The sequence below is a fragment of the Chiloscyllium plagiosum genome, chromosome 5, assembly GCF_004010195.1.
Source record: "Chiloscyllium plagiosum isolate BGI_BamShark_2017 chromosome 5, ASM401019v2, whole genome shotgun sequence".
Classification (NCBI taxonomy): domain Eukaryota; kingdom Metazoa; phylum Chordata; class Chondrichthyes; order Orectolobiformes; family Hemiscylliidae; genus Chiloscyllium; species Chiloscyllium plagiosum.
Window position 1 is genome coordinate 74,685,531 of NC_057714.1, and position 17,585 is coordinate 74,703,115.

General features: G+C 41.8%; 1 protein-coding gene across 1 annotated transcript in view; it reads right to left on the reverse strand.

Annotated features, from left to right (window-relative positions):
• cubn (cubilin (intrinsic factor-cobalamin receptor)) overlaps window positions 1–17,585 on the reverse strand; it is a 292,612-nt gene that overhangs the window by 230,084 nt on the left and 44,943 nt on the right. Inside the window, exons 12-13 of the mRNA XM_043690378.1 lie at window positions 15,703–15,886; window positions 8,670–8,860 (exon numbers count right to left, since the gene is read on the reverse strand). Of these exons, the coding sequence (XP_043546313.1) occupies window positions 8,670–8,860; window positions 15,703–15,886 (375 nt within the window). The remainder of the gene's footprint in view (window positions 1–8,669; window positions 8,861–15,702; window positions 15,887–17,585) is intronic.

Below are 17,585 nucleotides of genomic sequence, written 5' to 3' on the forward strand. Positions count from 1 at the left end.
TAAGGAAAGTGCTTCAGTGGTTCACCAGAATGGGGGCTGGTCATCACCCAAATCACAATAACCGAAGTGGGTCATTGGATCAACAACCAATGTTTGAACAGACACTTGTTAATACTTGTAGCTCTCAAATAAAAGCCAAATACTTTGAATGTTGGAGATTTGAAATAAAAACCAAAAGTGTTGGAGAAACTCAGCAGGTCTGTCAGCCCCAATAGATGGAAAAACAGAGTAAATGTTAGAGTCCAATACAGCTCTTCCTCAGAACATACAGTATCCATAAGAAATAAATCTTTAAACAAACCTTTTAAAATGATTTGATCTTTAGGCATCCTAGCTTGGATTCCTGTTGAAAAACCTATTGAGCTCACCAGATATCAAGCCATGGATGAAATATTGGACTATTCCAGGAGCTGGAGACTTTAAAAACTGGGGATCTCCTTTGCTTTCCATACCTATTCATAGAGTTACAGAGTTATAAAGTACTACAGCATGGAGACAGGCCCTTTGGCCCAAACCGGTCCATGCCAACCAAAATGTCCATCCACGCTAACTCCATTTCCCTGCCCATGGCTCATATCCTTCCAATCCTTTCCTATCCATGTATTTGTGTAAATGCCTTTTAAATGTTGGTAATGTACCTGCCTCAACCACTTCCATTGGCAGCTCATTCCATATGAACACCACCTTCTGTGTAAAAAGGTTGCCCAGGTTCTCTTTTATAATTTCCCCTCTAACCTTAAACTGATACCTTCTAGTCTTTGACTCCCCAACCCTGGGAAAAAGACTGAGTGCATTCACCCTATCCATGCCTCTCATCATCTTATACACTTCTATAAGATCTCTCTCCGTCTCTTATGCTCTAAAGAAAAATATCCTAGCTTCCCCAACCTCTCCCTATAACTCAGACTATTGAGTCCAGGCAACACCATTGTAAATTTTTTTGAATTCTTTCCAGTTTGAAATCAACTCAGTGAAAGTAAATGCTGCGGATGCTGCAGATTAGAGTCAAGAACGTGGTGCTGGAAAAGCACAGCAGGTCAGGCAGCATCCAGTTTAATAACATCCTTCCTATAGCAAGGTGACCAAAACTGAACATAATACTCCAAGTGCAACCTCACCAATGTCCTGTACAAGTGCAACATAACTTTCCAACTTCTATACTCAATGCCCTGACTAATAAAGGCCAGTGTGCCAAAAGCCTTCCTCACTGCCCTGTCTGCCTGTGACCCCACTTTCTGAGAACTGTGAACTTGAACTCCAAGATCCCTCTATCCCATTACACTCCTTAAGGCTCTACCATTCACCATGAAACTCCTACTTTGAGTTGACTTTCCAAAATGCAAAATCTCACACTTATCTATATTATCTCATTCAAGGAATGTGGGCAATACCAGAAGGGCACTTATAGTCTGTTCTGACCTTCTTCAGGTCAAGTAAAGAGATGGGCAAGACCCAGCATAGGGATTTTCAATTTCTTGTGCTTTATTCAAACCCTTCTTATGCTCTTATATAAAAAGGGTAAATGTTGCCTGGTATATAATTAGATAAGCTATTCTGTCTTTTAGATTGAAGAGTTCAGTTGCAGACAAGGCCAGTTCCTTAATTAACATTTTTTTTTAAAATTCACTCACAGGATGTGGGCATTAGTGGCTGGAACAGCATTTACTATCTGACCCTGACTGCCGTTCGGAAGGTGAACCACAGCAGTCTATTTGCTGTTTGGTCTAAATGCTGTTAGGGAGCAAATACCAGTATTTTGATCCAGCAACACTGAACAAATGGTGATATATTTCCAAGACAGGACAGTGAGTGGCTTGGGAGAGGCAAGTGCAGGTGATGGTCTTACCACAGATCTGTTGCCCTGTCCTTCTAGGTAGAAGTGGTCATGGGTTCAGAAGATGCTGTCTTAAGAGCCTTGGTGAATTTCTGTAGTGCATTTGTAGATGGTACACTGTTGCTACTGAGCTTCTGTGATGCTTGTAGTGTTTGAGATGTGGTGCTAATCAAACGGGCTGCTTTGTTCTGGACGGTGACAAGCTTGTTTAGTGTTATTGGAACTGCACCCATCCAGGCACTGTCCAAGCATTACTAAGTTAACAGTTGTTTTGTCATTATCACAAATTCTCTCCCAGTATTTTAAATGCACAAGCACTGATATACATATACCCAGTTGCAAGGGATTAGTTAAACAGCCATAGAACTGTTAGCAATTGTATCACTGTCAATCATGAGGATAAAGAACTAGTAGTGGAACAAATGAAAACTATCATTCTTAAAAAAGAGGAAAGAAAGCGAATCCTCTTGACTTCAGGAATCCAGGATTCCAGAGGTTAGTCTTTGAAAGGGCAAATTACTCAGAAACATCAACAACATGTGATGGTTGTGGAATAGGAGAGCAATCATTATCAGAGATTCAATCATGAGAGGAGCAGACAGGAGACTCTGTGGTTGCAAATGAGACTCCCAGATGGTGTGTTGCCTCCCAGGTGCCAGGGTCAGCGATGTCCCAGATTGAGTCTACAGGGTTCTTAAGGGAGAGGATGAGCAGCTAGAAATCGTAGTACACATGACATCAGTAGGGAAAGAGAGGAGGACCTGAAAAGGGAATACATGGATTGACGCTGGAAGCTAGAAGGCAGGACGAGCAGAGTAACAATATCAGGATTGCTATCGGTGCCACGTGCTAGTGAGGATAGGAATAGAGAGCGAGGGTAGATGAACACATGGCTGCAGGGCTGGTGTAGGAGGGAGGGCTTCAGATATGTGGATCACTGAGATATCTTCTTGGGAAGGTGGGATCTGTACAAGAAGGATGGGTTGCACTTGAACTGGAAGGGCAACACTATCCTGGGTGGGAGGTTTGCTCAAGCTCTTCGGGAGGGTTTAAACTAGATTGGCGGGTTAGGTGGAAATCTGAGCTATGGATCAGATGATGGAGTAGGTAGTGAACAGTCAGATACAGCATGCAGAGAGTCTCTGAGGAGGGATAGACACTTGATTGGGCAAATGTGCAGTCAGTGTAATGCATTGAAGTGTGTCTATATTAATGCAAGAAGTATCAGGAATAAGGGTGATGAACTCAGAGCATGGATCAGTACTTGGAACTATGATATTGTGGCATTAAGGAGATTTGGATATCACAAGTGCAGGAATGGTTGTTGGATGTTCCAGGGTTTAGATGTTTCAAAAGGAAAAGGGAGGAAGGTAACAGAGGTAGAGGAGTGGCATTTCTAATCAGGGATAGTATCACAGGTGCAGAAAGGGAGAGCTTCCAGGAGGGTTTATCTACAGTCATGTATTCCTGATGAAGGGCTTTTGCCCGAAACGTTGATTTTCCTGCTCCTCGGATGCTGCCTGAACTGCTGTGCTTTTCTCTTCTGCAGAATCTGGTTTCCAGCATCTGCAGTCATTGTTTTTACCTTATCTACAGAGTCAGTATGGGTGGAAGTCAGAAACAGGAAAGGAGCAGACACTTTATTCGGAGTTTTCTACAGGCCCCCCCAATAGCAACAAAGACAGGGAGGAGCAGATTGGGAGGCAGATTTTGGAAAAGTGCAGAAGTAACAGGGTTATTGTCAAGGATGACTTTAACTTCCCTAACATTGATTGGAACCTACATAGTTCAAATAGTTACGACAGTGCAGTTTTTGTCAGGTGTGTCCAGAAAGCGTTCCTGACACAATATGTAGATAGTTCAACTAAGAGGGAGGCCATATTGGATTTGGTCCTTGGCAACGAACTATGCTAGGTGTCAGATCTTGGGAAAGCATTTTGGCGATAGTGATCACAAATCCATGACTTTTACTATACTCATGGAGAGGGATAGGAGCAGACAGTATGAGAAAGTATTTAATTGGGGGAGGGGGAATTACAATCCTATCAGGCAGGAACTAGAGTGCCTAAATTGGCACTCGATGTTCTTAGGGAAATGCAACACAGAAATGTGGAGGTTGTTTAGGAAGCACCTGCTGATAGTGCAGGACAGGTTTGTCCCACTGAGGCAAGGAAGGGATGGTAGTTTGAAAGAACCTTGGATGACAAGGGATGTGGAATATCTCGTCAAGAGGAAGAAGGGGAAGCTTACTTAAAGTTAAGGAGGCTAGGATCAGACAGGGTTTTAGAAGGTTACAAGGTAGCCAGGAAGGAAATGAAGAATGGACTTAGGAGAGTTAGAAGGTGACATGAAAAAGCCTTAGCAGGTAGGATTAAGGAAAACCCTCAGGCATTCTACACCTATGTGAGTAACAAGACGATGGCCAGAGTGAGGGTAGGGCCAATCAGGGATAGTGGAGGGAACTTGCGCCTGGAGTCAGAGGAAGTAGGAGAGGTCCTTAATGAACACTTTGCTTCAGTATTCACTATTGAGAGGGACCTTGATGGTTCTAAGTACAGTGTGAAACAGACTAATATGCTGGAACAGGTTGACGTTAGGAAGGAGGATGTGCTGAAAATTTGAAAAACCTAAGGAAAGATATATTCCTTAGGTCAGACACGATATACCCTAGGTTACTACAGGAAGCAAGGGAAGAGCTTGCTGTGGTGATGATGTTTAGTCCTCACTGTCCACTGGAGTAGTGCCTGATGATTGAAGGGTAGCAAAAGTTATTTCCTTGCTCAAGGAAGGGAATAGGGATAACCCTGGGAATTATAGATCTTATATCGGTGGTGGGCAAAATATTGGAGAGGATTCAGAGAGACAGGATTTATGATTACTTGGAAAACCATAGTTTGATTAGAGATAGTCAACATGGCTTTGGCAGGTCATGCCTCACCGCTGCCGCAGTGTATTCTACACACCCTTTGTGAGGCAGGTCATGCCTCACAAACCTTACTGAATTCTTTGAGGATGTGACAAAACATGTTGATGAAGCAGAGCAGTGGATGTGGTGTACATGAATTTTAGGTAGGCGTTTGATAAGGTTCCCCATGGTAGGCTCATTCAGAAAATAAGGAGGCAGGGAAACCTGGCTGTCTGGATACAGAATTGGCTGATCCATAGAAGACAGAGGGTGGTAGTGGGTGGAAAGTATTCAACCTGGAGCTTGGTGACTAGTGGTGTTCCACAGGGATCGGTTCTGTGACCTCTTCTCTTTGTGATCTTTATAAAAGACTTGGATGAGGAAGTGGAAGGGTGGGTTAGTAAGTTTGCCGATGACACGAAGGTTGGTGGAGTTGTGGATAGTGTGGAGGACTGTTGTAATGGGACTGACAGGATGCAGAACTAAGCTAACAAGTGGCAGATGGTGTTTAACCTGGAAAAGTGTGAAGACATTCACTTTGGAAGGTCAAATTTGAATGCAGGATGCAGGATTAAAGGCAGGAGTTTTGGCAGTGTGGAGGAACAGAGGGATCTTGGGGTCCATGTCCATAGATCCCTCAAAGTTGCCACCCAAGTTGATAGATTTATTAAGAAGGTGTATAGTATGTTGGCTTTCATTAGCGGGTGATTGAGTTTAAGAGCTTCAAGGCTATGCTGCAGCTCTACAGAGCCCTGGTTAAACCCCTTTTGGGATATTGTGTTCAGTTCTAGTTGCCTCATTATAGAGAAAGTGAGGACTGCAGATGCTGGAGGTCAGAGTCGAGAGTATGATGCTGATAAAGCACAGCCGGTCAGGCAGCTTCCAAGGAGCAGGAGAATCGATGCTTCAGGCATATGCCCTTCATAAGCACCACACTCTCAATTCTTGCTTCATTATAGGAAAGCTGTGAAAGATTTGGAGAGAGTGCAGAGGAGATTTCCCAGGATGCTGCCTGGACTGGAGGGCATGCCTTATGAAGAAAGGTTGAGGGAATTAGCGCTTTTCTCATTGGAGTGAAGAAGGATAAGAGTTGTAGAAGATGTTGAGAGGATAGATAGAGTCGACAGCCAGAGACTTTTTTCCATGGTGGAAATGTCTATCACGAGGGGGCATAGTTTTAACGTACTTGAAGGAAGGTTAATGGGAGATGTCAGAGGTATGTTCTTTACACAGAGAGTGGTGGGTGTGTGGAATGCACTGCGGCTGCGATAGTAGAGTCAGATACATTAGGGACATTTAAGTGACTCTTCGATAGGCACATAGAAGATAGTACAATGAAGGGTATGTAGGTTAGTCTGATCTTAGAGTAGGATAAAAGGCTGGAACAACATCGAGTGCGAAAGTGCCTGTACTGTGCTGTAGTGTTCTATGTTCTCAACGTGAAAAGGATTATACATGAGCAGGGGGAACACTGACAAAAACGTTCTTTACTCTTTGTTCACAAGATCTGATGTGTTGTTGTTTGCTGAACCATAACCATTTAATGCATGTTTTTCTGAATACTTCCACTAGTTGCAAAAGGCACAGGGTTGCTGGTTCAAATATGCAAGGTCTCTTACTTAGCCAATTCAAAATCACAACTGGCAGATCTACTGAAGGAAAAATAAGCTGGCTTCCTTCAAGTTTAAGGTGGTTTACTGCAGAGAACTGAGTTTCTGGATAATAATCGATCAATAATACCACAAGGCCATCACCTACCCAAATGTTTGTGACATAGTTACCACTAGGATCAGAGAATGAGTTATAATTCTTGCATGATTGCACTCTCTGATACATAATCATGGACTTCAAGATATATGGCTCTTTTTATATCTTATCTGACAGCCTGCTGCAGGCCCCATCTGCAATTAAGAAAAGAGGCTCTCATCTTATTCCTGTGTGACTGTCAATATATTAACACAAATAAATATTGTTTTTTGTGCTAATTGATGCTTTAAAGTTGTATAACAGATGCCAAACAACTAATTATAATGAAATAGCATAAACGTCATAACATAATAAAGCAACTAATTTGTTTGAAAAACATTTTGAGACTAATAGAATACTCAGAAGCTAGCTGTACCCATAACATTTCAACCAAGGGCAGTTACACCGATATTGATGTGAAGGAGCTGGTGTTGGGCTGTGGTGGACAAAGTTAAAAATCACACACCACCAGGTCATAATCCAACAGGTTTATTTGAAAGCACTACTGCTTCCAAATAAAGCTGTTGGACTATAATCTGGTTTTGTGATTTTTAACATTATATTCATAATTTCTCTTGTGTTAAACTGCAAATTAACATTTCATTGACTTGCTGTCTTACTTCGCCAATCGCTGCACAATTTTGACTACACTTAGCACTGTCGAAAATTTGGAAACATAATAAGCTAAGGATATACATCACAGGATAGAAGAGTTGGAACTATTGGAGAATTCTTTTATTTGTACTGTAAGGGATCACTTTCCTTTTAGAAACACCACTCTAGTGGAAATAATAAAATGCATTATTCAGTAAGGATTTGGCTTTCTGGGAGGATTTATCACATCGTTTCCACAGCCAGGCTCAAAGAACATTAAAAGATTTTTAATACACTATGCCGATTGGACATGGGTAAAACACTTCTGCAGTAAAAGATGGAATGTCTGTACCTATACTGTTCTATTCCCTGCTCAGCCCACTTCATCCAGATTCAATGGAGGGAGAGGGAGCATGTCAAACTATCATTGAGCAGAGTGTATGTAAGCCATCAAATCAAACAAAACACTAATACGCAGTCTGTAGTAATTATATCAACTAGAGTACAGTACAACTTCGATTATCCAAACGATATGGGCGGGGAGTATTTTGTTTGGATAACTCATTGTTCGGATAACTGATCTGATCATAAACAAGCGGTGATTTAAGTGCCAGTTATCGAACATGCATCGGTTATCCGGCAATGCACGCCATAATGCCATTTAACTGATAACTGAATGCTGAGCTGCCTAGTGCCGTTTCTAGGGGACCTCGAGATCTTGTTCGGATAGTCTAAAATTTGGATAATTGAGGTTCGGACAATCAAGGTTGTACTGTATTTAAGTTGAAATCTTAAAAATGTTATCAATATATTGCTGTGATTTAATTTTGAAGCAAATTCACCGATGGTTTTCAGTCAGTCCTATCAAAACAGTCATTTTATTTAAAGAAACCTTTTATGGAATCACAAAGTATTGTTTGGCCACAGGTCAAGTCATGGAGATTTTCTGAAACACGTTCAAAGGAATAGACAGTCTTCTAATCAGATTAGATTCACGGATACAACAGCTCTGTGCCTAAAGGATAAAGTACTATAATTTTTAAAAATGCTGGTAGCTATAATGCATTTCGTTCTCTGCAGTAATCCGACCCCAAACACAAATGTACAAACTTTAAAGTAAAGCTTGACTTCTTTTTGTGGGAAACTATGCATTTGATTACGTGGTGTCCCTCCCGGATTTGCAATGTGATTCCTACCACTGCACTATTATTTTGAGAAGCGCAGGGATCAGTAATGCTTTACCAGATGCAAACTGCATAAAGAAGCAATCAAACTTTGCTGGTCTCAAAACGACCTATTATTTTGCATGATTATTGGAATTAGTCATTTTTAAAACTGAGCTCAAGTAAGTCCTGAAAAGAATCCCACAGCAATTCTTAATCTGAGGTCAATAACAGTGAATTCACTGGCTGGTTGGTAGGAAAAGAATGTGCCTCATAAGAATGTACTCACAGTGCTCTGTTAGTACTCACATTTCATTGTTACAGCAACTGCAATTGGTTTGCTAAATTATCTATCCACATTTCAGAGCACTTATGGCTGAAAGTCTATGAAAGCATACTTGTAAAGTGTATGGGAGGCATAATTTACCTCTACGTAGACTGAAGAACAGCTGTTGTTGAATTCCAATTCCATATGTGTGAACTGGAGGTGGATGCGCTCCCCAGCGGGCTGCTGGATAATATAGACACATTGCTTGTTGCTGGGAAATGGATTGGGCCAGTTGGGGGAGGTGAGAATGCCCTTACTATCTTCATACGTTCCTCCACAGCCAGGGTCAACTATTTGTTAAGATAACAGAGCAGACAACTGTTAGTTCAACCATTTGTTCCAAAGGATTTTGACTCAACATACAGACATTTGTTGCAGCATTAGTTATTTTTATTGTCCACTGAAATAAGTGACACATGAATTCCTGAAACTCTATCCACCTCAGCATGAAACCAGAGATCTGTGTCCCAAATCTTGGGGTCCATTTTTACACCTTGGCATCAGTAGTGCCTACCATGGCTCACCTCCCTTCACCTTTCCAAACTTGGAATGGTGCCTTGGTATTGCACTCAAAATCCTTCTCAGGCTCAAATTGGCCAAGTTACAAACAAGTTTGGTAAATCTTCAGTTCTTACAGGAAACACTGTGTCACTTGAAACAGTGATATAAATAATATGTCTCTTCACTGATTCTAGGAGAAAGTGAGTACTCTAGATGCTGGAGAGTCGGAGTCAAAACATGTGTTACTGGAAAGAGCACAGCAAGTCAGGCAGCATCCAATGAGCAGGACAGTCAACATTTCAGCGTAAGCTCTTCTGCTGACTTACAGTGAATGCTCTTCTCTCATTTTCAGCATTTCTTTTGTACTGAAATGATACTTGCTGAAAATGAAAATGTCAGTTTCTATGAAGTTAATATGTGTCCAAGGAACGTTTCCTAACATATCAAGCAACAGGAAGTGAAACTAAGTTAATAAAAACCATTAGGCCAATTGTGCAAGTTCTGTTGTGTGATAGCTAGCTCCTCTTCAGGGAGGATCCTGTAAAATCAATGCCACAGGCCTCCTTCTAAATTGTCCATCAAAACTTAAACCTTGAAATAGTACCTGGTCTATTCACCTTCTCTACCTTGACTGATTTTTAAACTGTAATCAGATTCTGACCTGGACTTTTTCTTTATCAGTTCAGTTTTTTTTTTACTTTACAGACATCAAGAGGGCATGGCAAGCGAGTTGCATTACACTTTAAGCAGCCAGGCCCTCACTTTGCCTTGCCTTACATTCTCCTGCACAACATTCTTCAGGCCAACACATTCTTCAGCTGCACCCAGTTGTCTCTCTCCAGGCACACCTCATACTCATCTGTGTAGTGAGCCCTCGTACTCACTCTTGCCTTCTTGCACTTATGCCTTACTGTCAAACTTCACAAATAGAGACTTTCCCTCTTCTCCACAAAAGCCATTGTAAATGCTCACACCTCTCGACCTTCCCTCCGTTCATGAGAATAAAACACACAAGCTTGGTGAGAGGGGGTGACCTGGTGTTGGGTGGGAGAGTCCAAATCCTCCAATGATAGGAGCCTTATTGGACACAGACAATGAATGTCCTCCTGCACCATGACATGGAGGCCTTGTTCCAGAAGGCTGCAAGTGCATGGAGTGGTCTGCCATTTGAACCCAGGACTCTAGAGCTCAGACACTGAACCATAATAATAGAACATAGAACATTACAGCACAGTACAGGCCCTTCGGCCCTCGATGTTGTGCCAACCTGTGGAACTAATCTGAAACCCATCTAACTTACACTATTCCATTCTCGTCCATATGCCTATCCAATGACCATTTAAATGCCCTTGAAGTTGGCGAGTCTACTACTGTTGAAGGAAGTGTGTTCCATGCCCCTACTACTCGGAGTACAGAAACTACCTCTGACATGTGTCCTATATCTAATGTAGATATCTAATAGGACATGTGTCCTATATCTATGTCCTCTCGTGCTAGCCATTACCATCTGAGGAAAAATGCTCTCACTGTCCAACCTATCTAACCCTCTGATTATCTTAAATGTCTCAATTAAGTCATCTCCCAGCCTTCTTCTCTCTAACAAAAACAGCCTCAAATCCCTCAGCCTTTCCTCGTAAGACCTTTCCTCCATACCAGGCAACATCCTAGTAAATATCCTCTGAATCCTTTCTAAAGCTTCCGCATCCTTTCCAGAATGCGATGACCAGAGCTGTATGCAATACTCCAAATGTGGCTGCACCAGAGTTTTGTACAGCTGCAGCATAATCTCTTGGTTCCGAAGCTCAATCCCTCTACCACTAAAAGCTAACACACTGTATGCCTTCTCAACAACCTTATCAACCTGGGTGGGAACTTTCAATGATCTATGTACCTGCTCATCTACACTATCAAGAATCTTAACATTAGCCCAGTACTCTGCATTCCAGTTACTCCTTCCAAAGTGAATCACCTCACACTTGCTGCATTAAACTCCATTTGCCACCTCTCAACCCAGCTCTGCAGCTTATCTATGTCTCTGTGTAACCTACAACATCCTTCATCACTATCCACCAACTCTACTGACCTTAGTGTCAACTGCAAATTTACTGAGCCTTCCGTCAATGCCCTCATTCAGGTAATTTATAAAAATGACAAACAACAGTGAACCCAAAACAGATCCATGTGTACCGCACTAGTAACGGAACTTCAGGATGAATATTTCCCATGAACCACCATCCTCTGTCTTCTTTCAGCTATCCAATTTCTGATTCAAATCGCTAAATCACCTTCAATCCCATGCCTCTGTATTTGTGCAATAGCTTATCGTGGGGAACCGTATCAAACACCTTACTGAAGTCCATATAAACCACATTAATTATTTTACCCTCATCCGCCTGTTTGGTTGCCTTCTCAAAGAACTCAATAAGGTTTGTGAGGCATGACCTACCCTTCACAAAACTGTGTTGACTATCCCTAATCAACTAATTGCTTTCTAGATGATTATAAATCCTATCTCTTATAACCATTTCTAACACTTTATCCACAACCAAAATAAGGCTCACTGGTCTATAATTACCAGGGTTGTCTCTACTCCCCTTCTTGAACAAAGGAACAACATTTGCTATCCTCCAGTCTTCTGGCACTATTCCTGAAGACATGACGACATAAAGATCAAAGCCAGAGGCTCAGCAATCTGCTCTCTGGCTTCCCAGAGAATCTGAGGATAAATCCCATCCAGACCAGGGGACTTATCTGTTTTCATACTTTCCAGAATTGCTTACACCTCCTCCTTGTGAACCTTAATCCCATCTAGTTTAATAGCCTGTTTCTCAATACTCTCCTCGACAACACTGTCTTTTTCCCCAATCTCCTCTGACTCCACACACAATTTCCCACTACTGTCCTAGACTGGCCCTCATCTTACTCTAGTCATTCTTTTATTCTTGATATACTGATAGAAAGCCTTAGGGTTTTCCCAGATCATATCCACTAACGACTTCTCATGTGTCCTGGTTCTGCTTAGCTCTCTTTTAGGTCCTTCCTGGCTAACTTGTAATCTCAAGTGCCCTAACTGAGCCTTCACATCTCATCCTAACATGAGCCTTCTTCTTCCCTTTGACAAGAAATTCAACTTTCTTAGTAAACCACTTCCTCCTTGCCTAACCAGAAACACTTATCGAGGACTCGCAGTAGCTGGTCCTTGAATAAGTTTCACATTTCAATTGTGCCCATTTCCTGCAGTTTCCTTCCCCATCCCATGTACCTTAAATCTTGCCTAATCACATCGTGATTGCCTTTCCCCAGCTATAACTCTTGTCCTGTGATACATACCTATCCTTTTCCATCATTAAAGTAAACATAACTGAATTGTGGTCACTATCATCAAAGTGCTCACCTACCTCCAAATCTAACACCTGGCCGGGTTCATTACCCAGTACCAAATCTAATGCGGCCTCGCCCCTTATTGGCCTGTCTACATACTGTGTCAGAAAACCCTCCTGCATACTTTGGACAAAAACAGAACAGATATATAGCACAGAAACAGACCCTCCAGTCCAACTCATCCATCATGACCAGATTTCCTAAATTAACCTAGCCCCATTTGCCAGCCCTTGGCCCATATCCCTCTAAATCCTTCCTGTTCATGTACTCATCCTGATGCTTTTAAATGTTGTAATTGTACCAGTCTCCACCACTTCCTCCGGCAGCTCATTCACACACGCATCATCTTTTGTGTGAAAAGGTTGCCCCTTTGGTCCCTTTTAAATCTTTCCTATCTCACCCTAAACCTATGCCCTCAAGCTCTGGACTCCCTCAACCCAAGGAAAAGACCTTGTTTAGTAACCCTATCCATACCCCTCATGATTTTATAAACCTCTATAATGTCACCTCTCAGCCTCCGAAGCTACAGGGAAAATAGCCCAAGCCTATTCTGCCTCTCCCTATAGCTCAAACCCTCCAACCCTGGCAACATCTTTGTAACTCTTATATGAACCCTTTCAAGTTTCACAACATCCTTCCTACAGGAGAGAGACCAGAATTGCGCACAATATTCCAAAAGTGGCCTAAACATTATCCTGTATAGCCACAACATGACCTCCCAACTCCTATATTCAATACTCTGACCAATAAAGAAAAGCATACCAAATGCCTTCTTCACTATCCTATCTACCTGTGACTCCACTTTCAAGGAGATACAAACCTGCACTCCAAGGTCTCTTTGTTCAGCAACTCTCTCCAGGACCTTACCATTAAGTGTATAAGTCCTGATTTGCTTTGTAGGTACATTCACATACTGAATCAAAACATTTTCCTGTGCACACTTAACAACTTCCTCTCCATCTAAACCTTTAACACTATGGCAGTCCCAGTCTATGTTTGGAAAGTTAAGATCCCCTACCGTTACCACCCTATTCTTATAGATAACTGAGATCTCCTTACAAACCTGTTCCTCAATTTCCCACTGACTATTGGGGTTCCATAGTACAATCCCAATAAGTTAATCATTCCTTTCTTATTTCTCAGATCCACCTGAATAACTTCCCTGGATGTATTCCCAGGAATATCTTCCCCAAGTACAGCTGTAATGTTATCCCTCATCAAAATGCCACTCCCCCTCCTCTCTTACCTCGCTTTCTGTCCTTCCTATAATACTTGTATCCTGGAACATTAAACTGCCAGTCCTGTTCACCCCTGAGTCAGGTTACTGTAATTGCTATGATATCCCAGTCCTATGTTCCTAACCATGCCCTGAGTTCATCTGCCTTCCCTGTTAGGCCTCTTGCATTGAAACAAATGCATTTTAATTTACCTCAATCTCTGCTTTGTTCCTACTTGCCCTGACTGTTTGACTTGCTCCTTTTCCCAACTGCACCAGTCTCAGACTGATCTCTATCCTCACTATCTCCCTGGGTCCCACAACCCAACCTTACTAGTTTAAACCTCCTAAGCAACTCTAGCAAATCTTCCTGCCAGTAGATTAGGTCCCTTCCAATTCAGATGCTGTCAAGCAAACTGATCCTTTACCAGTAGACCTAGCACTGGAGGGGGTTTCATGTTCTTCCAGCTGGATCAAATGTCCTTCTCCCTATTCTCTGGAGGGGCATGCAGCTGAAGAGAAATAAGCTAGCACAGTTGTTGGTTTGCCCTACAGACCTTCACATGATGTTGCTTCTTAAGGGCTACGGGGAGAATGCGGGTAAGTGGAGTTGAAATACCCATCAGCCATGATTGAATGGTGGAGTGGACTCGATGGGCCGAATGGCCTTACTTCCGCTCCTATGTCTTATGGTCTTATGGTCTTATCTTATCCCTCATTAGAGGTGTAAGGTGGATCTCTGTGAGCTGCTCCCAGGCTCTGGTGAAGGCTGAAAACAGGGAGGTGCAGCTGAGGTGAATGAAGCTTTAGACAGATGGAAAGTCTTCAAAGCTGTTGACAACTTTATTGCTGTTCAGACAAATTTTGCTGGCCGAGGTTTATCACTCTGTCAAACTGTGGACTGCCATAGAGTGATAGCACTCTCTGAGAGAAGAGATGCTTTGAACAGCAGTCTTTCAGTTGCCAAGCCTGAACTCCTCAGTCTCACTGATCAAAGCTGCTATGTGTTGTAGTGCCAACTACCACCAGGTTGAGCTTGGGGTAGTTTGCTGCTACCCTCCATTTTGTATTTAGAGTTTAATGGCCTACTCAGTTTACAATGGTAGAGAAATAAACACTTCCGAGTCTTAACAAGAAGGTGTTCTTGCCTTAAATAAGAAGTAGGTTAAATAAGATAGCTCTCAGGCACAAGTTTCATTAGTAAGTTGGAAATTATTAATAAAAATATTGTGAGACCTGTTGGATCTCGGTCTTCACTCTTTAAGATCCTAGGATGTTCTGCTCTCCCGCACCCAAGTTCTTATGATGCCATCAGATTGAATGACAGTAAATGATACCTCCAATGATACTCTCAGAACTGTTGTTTCCTACAGCAAAAGTCTTCCTAACATGTCAGTTTCACCGAAGAAGCACGTCTTGCTGTATATTCACCAAATAACCTGGTGAGTCGGTTTATAAATCCAAACTTAAAGCTGATTTTAATGATTTTTTTAAAAAACTACAATTACTTACTTAACAGTTCCAAGGATCCCCTATTCAATGAACCTCACAACCCCACGTTCATTTTTAGGAAATCATGCATCCAAAGCTATCTTTACTTTCTTGGAAACTCTTCTCCTCTCCCCACAATGTTTCCTTCACTTCAGTATATCCAGTAGGACACAACTTTTGCACAGACAGATATGAAGGGTCTAGTACACAAAAAAAAACTGCTGAAAATCTGAAACAAAACCAGAAATTGCTGGTTCTGATGCAGACTCGAAACATTAACTCTGCTTCTCCCCACAGCTGCTGCCAGATCAGTTGAACCTTGCCAGCAGGCCCTGATTTTTTTTGTAAGGCACATGTCCTAGAGCACTTTCCAGCCTTCTCTGTCCCCAGTCCACTGAGAAGATCAGTAAACCTAGACCACGACTATAATAATGTTTAAAGCATAGGAAATGCTTACTACAGAAGTTGGAACCAATTACAAAAAGAGGTCATCTCCTGGGCTCCCTCCATTCACACAGCCATCACAGATATTGATCAATTTACCTTGCTGTATTTGGCACTGCGGGCCTGTCCATTCGTTAGTGCAAGCACAAGAATAAAAATTAACACCATCAGTACAAGTTCCACCATTCTGGCAGGGGTTGCTGGCACACTCATTAATATTCTCAGTACAGTTAGTGCTGGTCCATCCTGGATCACATGTGCACACATAACCTGACACTGTGACCTGTAGAAAATTAAAAAAAAAAGTGAGGACAAAAATGTCTAATTTCTTGAGAACTGAATGCTGCTTCTCGTAATTTCTTTGCAACTTTACCGGCTCTATTGTCCTAACATCATGGTGTATGTTGCAGAACTCCTGCCACAATTGTAAACAGAGTTTCTGCTGAGCTTCTGATGAAGTAATGGCAATGGAGCAGTACCAACTGCAAAACATTTCCTTATCCAGACACGAAGGTGGCAAAACCTCCCTCCGTGCACTACGTTACACACTAAAATTTTGTATTGTTTATTCCCATCAATTTTGTGCTTTTCTTGTCTGTGTTAAGATGATAATGAGAATTGAATGGTTCATCATTAGCAACTGAGCCCTAAAATAAGCTTCTGCTTAGAAATATGTCCCGGGGGGTGTATTTCATTTTTACCCTATAATTATCAAAACAACAGCCTAGACATACTTTGAAGATTTCTTCCACATAACTGCATGATATTCTATTTATCAGTATACCTAAAGACTTATACAGGTAGGACATCCTTTATCCAAACATCCAAAAGCCAAAAAGCTCCGAAATCCAAAAGATTTTCGTGAAGTTTTATTCTCATTAACAATGTTGTTTGGCGAGCAAATAGTTAACCCAAGTCGACACCCACTCGATGTGTGTCACTCAGATGTGACATAGGGGGGTGTGACCAAGCACATTCTTACTTAGATGTCTGCTCCTCCGGTAAGATTTTTAAAAGTGTTAACAATTAAACTGGCACTATTCTGAAAACCGAAAAATTCCGAATTGCGAAAAATAGCTGATCTCAAACATTTCGGATAAAGGATCTACTACCTATATCACACATTTTTAAAATAAAATCATCTGTCATTGTAAACGTTCTTCTGCCGAAGAAATTTGTTATATTGTAGAACAACATTTTTTTTTAACCTAACGCTAGAAAAGACGGCCATTCAGGCTCAGAATACTCCTCTTCCTGTCTCCCATTTATGAGAGATGAACCTCTGTGAATGTCGTGGGAACCATATAGTGTTTGCCTCAAGCTTGCATTCTGTACAAGTTCTTTCTGTGTAAAGAGAGTAAAATATGTAGCCACCTCCAAAAACACACAAACAATTTCATACCATGACCCCATATGTACATCAATTGCATATTTTTTTTAAAACTGATAAACAGATGCATTAAAAGAAATTGTAACATTTAAACTGTTACAGAAGTAACTGGGTGCCTGCAGAAAGAATCATTTTCCTGTTTCATATCCGTGTTAAACTCTCCACATTTTATCAAATGTTTGCTTCTGTGTTTAAATGAGTTTTAGAGTCATAGAGTCATAGCGATGTACAGCATGGAAACAGACCCTTCGGTCCAACCCGTCCATGATATCCCAAACCAATCTAGTCCCACCTGCCAGCACCCAGCCTATATTCCTCCCAACCCTTCCTATTCAGATACCCATCCAAATGCTTCTTAGATGTTGCAATTGTACCAGCCTCCACCACATCCTCTGGCAGCTCATTCCATACACGTACCACCCTCTGCGTGAAAAAGTTGCCCCTTAGGTCTCTTTTATATCTTTTCCCTCTCACCCTAAACCTATGCCCTCTAGCTCTGGACTCCCCGACCCCAGGGAAAAGACTTTGCCTATTTATCCTATCCATGCCCCTCATAATTTTGTAAACCTCTATAAGGTCACCCCTCAGCCTC